The 12,800-nt window shown below is 27.6% G+C and overlaps 1 protein-coding gene across 6 annotated transcripts in view; it reads right to left on the reverse strand.

The window, feature by feature from the left end:
* Nucleotides 1-12,800, reverse strand: part of LOC111635919 (sodium-dependent phosphate transporter 1-B-like) — a 51,205-nt gene that overhangs the window by 13,289 nt on the left and 25,116 nt on the right. For all 6 annotated transcript variants that reach the window (XM_023381057.1, XM_023381053.1, XM_023381056.1 and 3 more), the window contains 3 exons: nucleotides 12,402-12,487; nucleotides 9,498-9,594; nucleotides 9,293-9,412 (listed from right to left, as the gene is read on the reverse strand). In XM_023381057.1, the coding sequence (XP_023236825.1) occupies nucleotides 9,293-9,412; nucleotides 9,498-9,594; nucleotides 12,402-12,487 (303 nt within the window). The remainder of the gene's footprint in view (nucleotides 1-9,292; nucleotides 9,413-9,497; nucleotides 9,595-12,401; nucleotides 12,488-12,800) is intronic.

Here is a 12,800-nt window from a genome sequence, read left to right on the forward strand (position 1 = left end):
TAGCTAGTACTGGATTCTAAGTATGAAGCTAAAACTGAATATGAATAAAGTCTCACATGTGTGCAGATAAGAACATATCTGCACACATGTGAGACTTTAAAAGCACCAAGTCCTAAGCAAAAATTAGGCTATGAATACAACAGTCATTGCTAAGATCAACACCAATATTAGTCAAATCTAGAATAAATCAGCAGATAGGAAAGGCATGTATTATTAATACAAAAGATTTAAAATCACTTAATTAATATCAATGTAAAGCAATGAATCTACTTAAGATGACAAAATATTCAAATCATTAGTAAGTTTTATAACCAATCAACAGTAAAACTATAAAATCTTTATTACAGAATTAATGTTTAGTTAATTATCAATCACTATAGTCTGTCTATAGAAGAAATCAACTTAACAGCAATGTCATATGCAATATTGTTTCAGTTAAACCAATCAGCACATTCCCTAATGATGCTGGCACTTTTCACTTAATATGTCAAACAATATGTGAATTTTATTTTATTTTCTCTCACTAGATGAAAGAACTACTTTTCCATTAATTATGTTAATATTTTATAGTATTCATTAACTGTAAAGAATCATGCATTTAACTACTACTATAGCAAACTTCCTTTATTTCAATACCAGAATACGAAACTTCCATAACACTATTTATAATGGAGGCGATGCATTTAACAAATAAGGAAGAAACTGGAAGCAACTTGCCACAACTAAGTGATCAATGGCTGATGCTTGTTGGTTAATACCAAGTTGATTCTTTCCACAGACAGACTATAATCAACTTCTTTCTCAGCAGAAATAACACTAACTGCAAGCATTTTCTGAAAACTGATATATATTTTTTTAATATCCAATTTTCTTCACTATTTTTAATTATTCCTCTTGCTGCTCTCAGAGCTTATATCTCTTTCTGTATTAATTAAAATATATGTTATAATTAAAAAGAATAATAATATAATTTAACTGATTAGTTAATAACAGTTAAATTTATGTTGATCTGATTTCTAAAAAATAAGTTTATTCATATTAGCATTTTTATTAATTAGAAATTTTACAGATGTTTATATTTGAATTAGTTTGTGATTGAAACATTGTATTTCAAATAATAATAATAATAATAATAATAATAATAAAATAAATACTAAATTCTAAAATTCTTGCTCAAATTGAATAAATATTCAGTATTCATGTCTGTTTATATTTGATGAAAGTGAGCTTGTTCATATAATAAATAAATAATTATTCATATATTAAATTATTTTTATCAGAATATTAGGTAAACTTTATATGATATAATTAATAAATAATTCAATAAAATATAAAATAAAAAGTACCTTTTTCAAGATAAAATGCCTGATACTCAAAAATATAAGTGAAGACACAATTCCTGACATAATAGGTGAAATAAACCATGATGCCACTTGAAAGTACAAAATATTTTAAATATTTAACTAAAAATTATCATTATTTCAAATAATTTTTACAAAAATTATGTATCAATAACAACATAATGAACTACTCAATATTCTATAAATATATCAACATCTTAACCACGTAATTTTTTAGATAATGTTAAATACAATTTCTTGAAAGTTTAATAAACTCTGCACTTTAGTTGGATATATTTGTATTGCTATCACATGTTATTTAATAGTTTGAATATTGTGTTTACCAACAAATTTAATTTATATAATCTAATTAAATTTCTTTTTTTTTCAATTAAAAACTTATTCCTATTAGAGGAGAGGGGAAAAAGATTGCATGGTTGTAATGCAGTTATTAATAAAACATATTTAAATTATTGTATTTTGTGTGGATTACGTGTGATTATCTGTTTAAAAGATAATTTGAAAAGGAAATTTGAATTACAGTGTTGAGCAGAGGGGAGCGCTTGGATCGTCAAGTCTGTTGACGACTTTTTTCTCTCTGCTTCACCAAAGGCATTTTTCTTGTTAATTACCTTAAAATATTTTTTTTGTTCGCTATAATAATTAATTATAAACTGATTTTGCTACTATTCTAATGTCTGGCATAGAATCTAACCCTGGACCTCTACAGAAAATTCCTACAAAAAGAGGAAGACCACCAGACTTTTTTATGTATATGTGAACCGCAGGGGAGGTAAGGATCAGTCGTACCTCCTTGTACAGACAACAGGTCATTAAACCTGCTCACTGTCAGGATGGTTAGTTTACGATAAAAGTCCTGAGGGTTGGGACTCTCAAATGTCGGTCGAGTGGAGGGACAGTATTTGGGGTCGACGATAAGGTGAAGGCCGTATATGAGTAAAGGAGTCTACCATTTTAACAAGTATAACAAGGATTTATTAAAATAATCAAAATTGACAAAACTACTACACAAATCTTGACATTAAACTGCCTAATAGCTTGAGAGAGAGAGTTTACACGTTATTTTTCATACTTCTTTGTAGGTTTCCGTGATGATTAAGGAACATAGGCACAGAAGTAGCCCATAAAAGTCTTTGATCCAAATGAGCACAAATATAAGAGTTCGCGACTCTGGCAATGAATGAATATCAATATTAGAGGATCGGAATAGCGGCAGGTCCGGAGATTCGACTCGATATCGTCGGTCCGGCTTTCAATAAGAGACTCCCCCGAGAGGGGGTAAGAATGGTCTTTTATAGCTTTTTGTGGGGAATTTCCATCACGTGATCAGATGTTCTATGAGCTAAAGGTTATAGGTGTTCCAGGGACCTAAACAAGTGACAAATTTTGGATGCTAACTATAAACTTTTGTGCAAGTTGTGCTGCAAGTTATTCGAGGACAATAGAATGTTGATGGTTAGGACAGGAAGGTTTACACATTCCCGGATAAGATCGTTTTTCCTCTAATTCATTACATAACCAAGGAAAAAGATAATTAAAGTTTTAGTTAATAAAATTCCGGATCTCACATATATTTTTTCTATCTCTGCTAAAATTATTTGTTTAAAAAAAAACAAAATAAGATGTAAAACAAACTACTAGTTTTTTTTCATGTATAAAATAACCTCCCTGTAACAAGGATTTTTTTCTTTAGTACAATAAAGCTTTGATTGATATTGATTGTGTTGAGCAGGTTATTCACATTCATGAAATTCAGCAAATAAAGTCAAATTAAATTGCACGATCTCTAGATGTACAGAAAACTAAAAATTTTAATATACTGTAGCGTCGCTATAATCTGACATCAGTTCTATTTTCATACTCTTCTGCATACATAATAATTTTTGTTCTAATGCTGCATCAAAATGTTATATTAAAGGAATTTCATAAGTTGTAAAGAAATTTTACGTAAAATGCTCATAAGCAACAAAGATCATTTGAACTGATGTCATCATTGATTAATATGAATTTATTATTATTGATAATGACCAAGTGATTGTGATAACTATTGATTATTTTAGAATGTGAATGTCAGATACATCAAACAGTACATGTACCTATATTTTTGATCAAGGTAAAAATAGATAAAGAAAAAAGTCTTAGAATAAAGGAAATATGTTATATTAAAATTTATCTATTAATATTCATATCAATAAATTATTAACAACTTATTAGCTTCATTTTATATGTAAATAAAAGTTTCAACATATGTTTAATCTGAATTTCAGTAAGTTAAAAGAAAGAGAATAATCACATTAATTAAGAAGCATAATTTCTGTTGCTATCTAAAATTATAAATTAATTTTCATAAGGTTTGATTTACATTACTATATTTCTATTTAAATCAAGTCAATATATAGATAACATTATAATCATTTCAAAATAAGAATTTTATTTAGAACATACCAATTGTTCCCATAGTTTTCCATCTGATCCCAGCAACTCCTTTAGAAACTAAAGAAAATCCTAATATTGCTCCAACAATGCTGTGTGTGCCCGATATCGGAAGACGTAAAAATGTTGCAAGAATGTTCCATGCTGCACTTCCTATCATACAATGTAGTACAGAACTTTTTATGAAATATATTATTAGATTCACAAATGACTATGACTATTTAGTTATATTAAAGATAAAAAGAATAAGTTTTAAAAGTTATTTGTTAAACTAATGACAAATTTAAATAATAATTCTAAATTACATGAGTAATGATACAATGAATATCTTAAGAACTTTTTACCTAAATTTAAATAGTTTATTCTTTTTAGTTCAAAAGTTTATTGTTATATTTTATATAAACTAACTTTAAAAAGCAGTATGGCCAATATTTGTTAAAATTACATATTTATCTAATTTACTGATATGTAACTTAACATGAATTTATAAACATAAAATCATATCCCAATAAATTCAAACCACCAAAGATATAAGCTAACAAATTACTTAATGAACTATGACAATGCCCAGTTAGGGTCAAAACATTGAAAACCAAAAAGGATAATTAATGCAAATTGTACACAAAGGAAATTCTATGCATGTATTTATAAGAAAACAAGAATACTTTGGATAATTCATCTTCACAATGATTGCTTATAACCTAACTTTTGTTCAATGGATTTATGGACTTATTGGAAATTGCTTACAACATAAATGCATTTAATGATCTTAATAGTGTGAAAAAGTTATGGAATGTCACATGCAGTCCAGGAACTATAGTTTGTCTATGGTTGATTTAGATCTTTGCTTGTTTTAATATAAATCTTTTTTTGTACAAATAATTATTGTACTAAAGAAATCTTCATTTATGTACTGATTAAAACCATCAATTTAAGCTGTTTCCAATAATTAAAAAAAAAAATCATTCAAATAGAGAAAATTTCTACAAATCATCATCATTGATTAAATTTGATGCTAATTTTCAATTTTGATAAAGTATTAACAAAATGTTCCAGAAACATTTATCTATGTAATAATTTACGGAAAGAACTTTTTTATTCAACCAGTATACAGTTGTTTTCACAGATTGAGAAAGAATTGAATTATTAAATGCTATCGGTATTAATAAGAAAAGTAATATCCTATGCATTTAAATATTTTATATTAGCTTAAGAAAATACATTTTTACGATCAGTATCATTATCTTCTATGCATTTGTAGCTAGAACTATTTTAAGATGACCAAGACAAAACCTTTCTCACTTGTTTCTAGTACTCGTGTATAAACAGCTAGAAACAAGTGAGAAAGGTTTTGTCTTGGTCAGTATCATTATCAATTATGATTATATTAACAAACAAACATTAAAGAGATGTTTTCATTTCACTTATCAAAACAGAATTTTAAAATAAAATTTCTTAAAAAATTTTAAAGAATAATAATTATTTTATCATCTAACAACCAAAAAGAATGAATGTTTTGATTTATCTACATATTTATCACATTCTAAAATTTTGCAAAATATTAACTTTGGGGAAAAAATATATTGTTTAATATTACAGAAATGTGAGATAAGCCAGGGGTACCAAACTGGAATACCACTTAATCGGCTCAAAATCGCTAGATTTGATCTCTTAACTTTTAAGGCGGCTTTTTAGAAAGATGTGGATTAGACTTTGCAGTCTATATCCTTGTCAGGATTTTTGACACCAGTTAATCAGTTTTCTTACACGTGGATTAACACGCGTTTACGAATCAATACGGAGAGGATGAAATCTTTAAATTCAGACATTAATGAGACCTTTCTTGAATATAAAATATCGAATATTTAATAAAACAAAGAAAAATATACAACTTAATGTAGAAGACATGGTTGATGTATCTTCAAATTCTGTGTGTAGTGTCTTTGCAATCCAAACAATAATTTTGGTTTATTTAAAACATTTAACGTTTTCTAACTAATTTCTGTTTGATCATCTACCAAAATTATTGTTTGGATTGCAAAGATACTACACACAGAAAAATATACAAATTGGACCTTCAACATATTAATATGGATATCGCGGAGAGAGAGATCACATTTCGATTCAAAATCATACTACCTCACTAATTATATTCTTCTGTATTCTTTCTATTCGGATCGATGTGAATGTTCATTATTTCTCTATTTCTTCTCTTTCAATTGTTCATGTCCCTTTTTAATTCTTAGGCGGCACTGCAATCAATACTTTCTTCTACTTAGGAACTTAGAAACAAACTTTGTATGAACTTCGGGAGTTGGTTATGGGTGTTGGCCGTGGGGAGATAATATGGAATACATCCTTCTCTTGTGGAATTTCGTGGCATACTCCCCGAACAATACTCAAGAATCCCCTTTTTTGATGTTTTTCTCCAATGAGAAAATTGTATTATTCCCAAGTGATTAGGAAGAGTGGAGGTTTACAGAGGGGTAACTGGACTGTATGTGACTGAAAATTTGTGAAGATAAGGGAAAACAAAAAGGATGTTGAACTTCCGTCGAAAAGAAAGTATGTTTTACCAGTTTCCTCAATTTTTAACTTAAAAATTTGTAATTAAAAATTAGGAATATTATTTCCAAAAATTATGGATTTGACACAAAATTTCAATTAATAAAGGAGGGTGTTCAAAATCTCACAGAAATCTTTCTATAAAATCAAAAGTCAAACTATAGTTTTTTTTATATATATAAAGATTTTACCTGTTAAGGCTGCAAGACTAGCAAGCATAAGTTCCCTCTCTTGATTATCGTATATTTTTACATCAAAAATGCCTTTTCTCACGGTGTCTGAAACTTTTGATCCTAAAATTAAAAAAAATATATATATTAAACTGAAATGAGAAAAAAACATAATAATATATTAGTAGAGAAGAAAACATATAAAATATAAATAAAACTATATATGTAATACTAGTTCATATAACTTAATACATACAGATAAAATAAAACAACCAATTTTGCTTTACTATTTTTGAAATGAAAATCTCAAAATTTTATGAAAAAACCAGAGATTTCTAAAAAACTTGATTAGAATTTAATATAATATTAATAACTTGTGTTGTTCCAACTGATGAAGACCTACATGAATAGGTTAAAAATATTTTTGGTCCATTAAAATTTCTTGCTGGAGTTATTCAAGGTGTGCTTATGTTGTTCAATATTAATAGTGCTTGATAAAATATCATCATCTTGAATCATTATGAAACCTAGTATAATAATAGTTTTTACAGATAATTTCTAAAACTTATTGAGTAAATATATTATTTAGAAGTACACATTGCTTAAAAACTTTCCATATAATAAAAAGTCAATCGTGTTACCAAAACTTCGTTTTATAAACACAAACCTGTATTAAACTTTCTAAAAAGTACAATATATTGATCCTTTTATTTGCACACTTTTTATTGTAATATAAAAAAAATGCATACATAAATTTTGTTACCACTTAGGAGCCTTTTGAAAAAATTCCCATGTAAAAACAGATGCAGTTATATCTTGTATATTAAAACTTATATTTAATCTAATTAAATAATTTTCAAAACAAAATAAAGTGGAACTTCTATACTCATCATTAATCTGTTCCTAAGAATCTAACAAATATGGAAAATGATGAATATAGAAACAATTTTTCTCACAATAAATAACTGATATTCAATTAATCCATTCCCATTCTAAAAAAACAGATACAAGAATAAAAATTTTATTGTTTGTAAAACTTTATCTTTATTGTACTAAATAAATACAGTATGGTGGTAGAAGAGGAAGAAGATTAAGGTTATTGTTAAGAACACATACCATCAATTAAAACATTAGGTAATTCCAATTATGATCTTGGCATATTAAATTCTTTGGTTAAGTTGTAAACATGAGAGGTTATAGTCAAAGTTTTTGTCTTTAAAACCTGAATGTTGAACATTGAGCGTCGCCATTTTGTATGCCTGAAAGTTTGACAATGGCCTTTAGAACGTCACTGGAATCATGCTCGGCGTTCCAAATGCCATTATCAAACTTCTAAGCTTTCAAGATGGTGGTGCTCAATGTTCAACATTCACGTTTTAGAGATGAAAAACTTCAGCCACAACCTTTCCACTTTGTCTACTTTCTTAGAACAACAATAGAGATAATAAAATTATTGCTAACAGCTTTCCTTTTTTGCTGTTTTCTTCAGTGTGCTTTGTTGGAGCCATTGGAACTTGAGTTTTTGAAAATAATCAACACGAGAAACTAAGAACACATGACGACCACATAAAGCAGACTGATTAACTACAGCTAGCTGACATCATGTTGCCAACTCAAAATTCAAATTTATAGCTAGACATTTTAATAAAAATATTCAAATCATATTGTTTCCATTAAAACTGTTTTTTTTTATACCTAGATTGCATTATAAAATTGCTAGGCTGTTATAATTTAGGTAATTTGCATAGCTAGATTTTTCATAAATCCACTAAATTTAGCAAAAAATTACCTAAATTGGCAACACTAATCTAACACAGCTAGCTTATGGGAGCAAATGTGCAATTGTAGCACCACTGCTGGTGTTGGAAATGATGACAAATATGGAGGAAAAGAAAGATCATCAAAATATGATGAATATCAAGGTTCCACTTTATTCAATATGAGAAGTTTAATAAAACTAATGTTTTCAGCCTTAAAAAGTCTTCAGTTTATCACTATAGCTTAAGTAACATTTAGCACTATCATACTAGTGAAAATTTAACCAAGTATCAGGTATTAAGTACAAGCTAATATACAGGTAATCAGGTACCCAAAAGGATTACAGGTATTTCTCGTATAACATGATAGTTATGTTCCAAAAAAAAGCTGTGTCATGCAAATCCATGCTATACAAAACAAAGGACTAATGCANACATACAAACAGATTTCTATTAAATTTATAATTCTGCTGTATAAAAATTGAATTTTTGCAGATTCTGCCAGTTGATTATGAAATGTTTATAAATCAACTATTTTCTTTATAAAATTGAAAAAATATTTTAAACAAGCCGACATTGACAGAGAAGTTTAATAAAATGATGATTTGTTTGCTTAATGTTAAGTGTCACTTAATTTAACCTACTAAAATATTTTTTCTGTACAATTTAAACTTATATTTTATATCTCAAAATTTAATTAATATTTTATTTCCTTACAGCTTTCTTCCATAAAATTTCAATATTACTAAAATAGAATAAAAATATTCATATTTTTACAAGTGTAGATCAAATCCAATATTAACTTCCAATTCTTGATAAACTTCAGGCATTCATATTGTGTTTGATATGAATATCTGAAGTTGAACCACTGAAAAAGTACTAAGGATCATTTGAAACTGTTTTTTGTGCTCCAACAGAATAGGAAGTGGCAATCGTGCAGATTAATTTTATAAATAACTTAAAAATAAATTCTCATACAAATGTATAAAATAAATGAGATATTTACCTAGTATTACTTTACGTTGATGTGGTACAACAACCGTAAAGACAATGATCCCAACTATAAGTCCAAGACCTACTGCTATGATTAATGCACCCCACCAAGGGACAACATTAAACTTCAGCACTAAAGAAATTTTATAGCATTTTTAGGCCAATTATTATTAAATAAATAATTAGCATATTTATTTATTTATGGTAAACATAATTACTTTCGGGTCCATCGTGAACAACGGAAAATATATTAATCAAGATAGTGGTACCATAGAAAATTGGTAATGATCTCAGACCTGGTTCAAGAGGATTTTTCTGAAAATAATTTTAATAATTATAATTATATGATGAGTTAAAAAATCCTCATTTTTCGCATTAATTAAAATACAGTGGTGCCTCGTAAAACGTACGCCTGGAATAACAAATGCTGTGAACAACGGACTTTCCATTCGGCAGTTACGTGAGGTAAACAACGGTCTTTCTGTGAACAAATGCAAATGATGTTTCCACTCTTTTGCCGTTGCCAATGACAATCTGCTATTTTTATAATATATTAGTATTATTAGAATATATTATTAGTATATCTGAAGTACAGAGCTCCCATTGGGATTCAGATTGCTCCCTTGTTTATTACATACATCACTCAGTACAGGGTATTTACATTTATTCAAGTGTTGTGCAAATCATGGCTTCTAAAAAAATAGAAAGGTGATTTTAATTGAAACAAAGCAAGACATCATCAGATGGAGTGAAAGTTGACAAAAACTTCCTTGTCAAATGGAGAGAGGTTAAGGAGTTTACCAACACTCATTATCCAAACAGAGCTGAGGCCAACAGGATCAATGATCTCTACAATGACACCCTTGCCCGTCATTTCCAACAGGTGTTGAAGAAGAGAGAGAAACAGACTACCTTGGACATGTTTTTCAAGAAGCAATCTGCCAAAAAACAAAGGATGGAACAAGAGGAGATGACCCTGCAAGCTCCAGAAGCCTCTCCTGAATCTAACTCCAATTAAAAAGCAATAAAAAGAGACCTGCTGCAATGTGTAAAAAGTCTGTATCTGTATGAATGTGTAAAGAAAGTGTTCCTCCACCTCCTCCACACATCATCTGACTACCCAGCATAATTGGTGACTGCTCCATTTTCATTTTTTTTTTTTAACGGTACAGTACAGTCATTTTATGCTGTGGAACGAATTATATGTTTTAACATGCATTTCTATGGGAAAATGCATTTCGTATAACGGACTTTTCACTTAACGGACGTGCACCTGGAACGGATTAAGTACGTTATATGAGGCACCACTGTATTTTTATATTTCAATTTTATTTTTCTATATAAATACAGAATAAATTATCTAAACCAACTGGAAAATAACTAGTTATGATGAAAAATTTTTGATGTTATAATAATGACATTATTCCTCCTGCATAAAATACTGAACATTAAGATGTACTCTTAAATATACAAAATAGATAATTTAAAATATTTTTGATAATTAAATTGTGCAAAACTATAAACAATATAATCAGCTATTGAGTAAATCTGTATAAGTTGAATAATTTTGTATCATTCAAGTATAGGTGAATGTATGCCTAGTAAATGGTGCACATTGAAAAAACTGACTAATATAACAACACTCAGAACATATCAATAATAAACATGTGACCCAATTTTAGATTTACGATTCCCTAGATAAGCCTTGAGAAGTCCTTTCATGTAAATTTATAGATTGTAAAGTTATATAACATGATACTTGATATACAAATGTTCTAGCTAGTACTGGATTCTAAGTATGAAGCTAAAACTGAATATGAATAAAGTCTCACATGTGTGCAGATAAGAACATATCTGCACACATGTGAGACTTTAAAAGCACCAAGTCCTAAGCAAAAATTAGGCTATGAATACAACAGTCATTGCTAAGATCAACACCAATATTAGTCAAATCTAGAATAAATCAGCAGATAGGAAAGGCATGTATTATTAATACAAAAGATTTAAAATCACTTAATTAATATCAATGTAAAGCAATGAATCTACTTAAGATGACAAAATATTCAAATCATTAGTAAGTTTTATAACCAATCAACAGTAAAACTATAAAATCTTTATTACAGAATTAATGTTTAGTTAATTATCAATCACTATAGTCTGTCTATAGAAGAAATCAACTTAACAGCAATGTCATATGCAATATTGTTTCAGTTAAACCAATCAGCACATTCCCTAATGATGCTGGCACTTTTCACTTAATATGTCAAACAATATGTGAATTTTATTTTATTTTCTCTCACTAGATGAAAGAACTACTTTTCCATTAATTATGTTAATATTTTATAGTATTCATTAACTGTAAAGAATCATGCATTTAACTACTACTATAGCAAACTTCCTTTATTTCAATACCAGAATACGAAACTTCCATAACACTATTTATAATGGAGGCGATGCATTTAACAAATAAGGAAGAAACTGGAAGCAACTTGCCACAACTAAGTGATCAATGGCTGATGCTTGTTGGTTAATACCAAGTTGATTCTTTCCACAGACAGACTATAATCAACTTCTTTCTCAGCAGAAATAACACTAACTGCAAGCATTTTCTGAAAACTGATATATATTTTTTTAATATCCAATTTTCTTCACTATTTTTAATTATTCCTCTTGCTGCTCTCAGAGCTTATATCTCTTTCTGTATTAATTAAAATATATGTTATAATTAAAAAGAATAATAATATAATTTAACTGATTAGTTAATAACAGTTAAATTTATGTTGATCTGATTTCTAAAAAATAAGTTTATTCATATTAGCATTTTTATTAATTAGAAATTTTACAGATGTTTATATTTGAATTAGTTTGTGATTGAAACATTGTATTTCAAATAATAATAATAATAATAATAATAATAATAAAATAAATACTAAATTCTAAAATTCTTGCTCAAATTGAATAAATATTCAGTATTCATGTCTGTTTATATTTGATGAAAGTGAGCTTGTTCATATAATAAATAAATAATTATTCATATATTAAATTATTTTTATCAGAATATTAGGTAAACTTTATATGATATAATTAATAAATAATTCAATAAAATATAAAATAAAAAGTACCTTTTTCAAGATAAAATGCCTGATACTCAAAAATATAAGTGAAGACACAATTCCTGACATAATAGGTGAAATAAACCATGATGCCACTTGAAAGTACAAAATATTTTAAATATTTAACTAAAAATTATCATTATTTCAAATAATTTTTACAAAAATTATGTATCAATAACAACATAATGAACTACTCAATATTCTATAAATATATCAACATCTTAACCACGTAATTTTTTAGATAATGTTAAATACAATTTCTTGAAAGTTTAATAAACTCTGCACTTTAGTTGGATATATTTGTATTGCTATCACATGTTATTTAATAGTTTGAATATTGTGTTTACCAACAAATTTAATTTATATAATCTAATTAAATTTCTTTTTTTTTCAATTAAAAACTTATTC

The sequence above is a fragment of the Centruroides sculpturatus genome, unplaced genomic scaffold, assembly GCF_000671375.1.
Source record: "Centruroides sculpturatus isolate CEXI.00-Female unplaced genomic scaffold, Cexi_2.0 scaffold1063, whole genome shotgun sequence".
Taxonomy (NCBI): Eukaryota; Metazoa; Arthropoda; class Arachnida; order Scorpiones; family Buthidae; genus Centruroides; species Centruroides sculpturatus.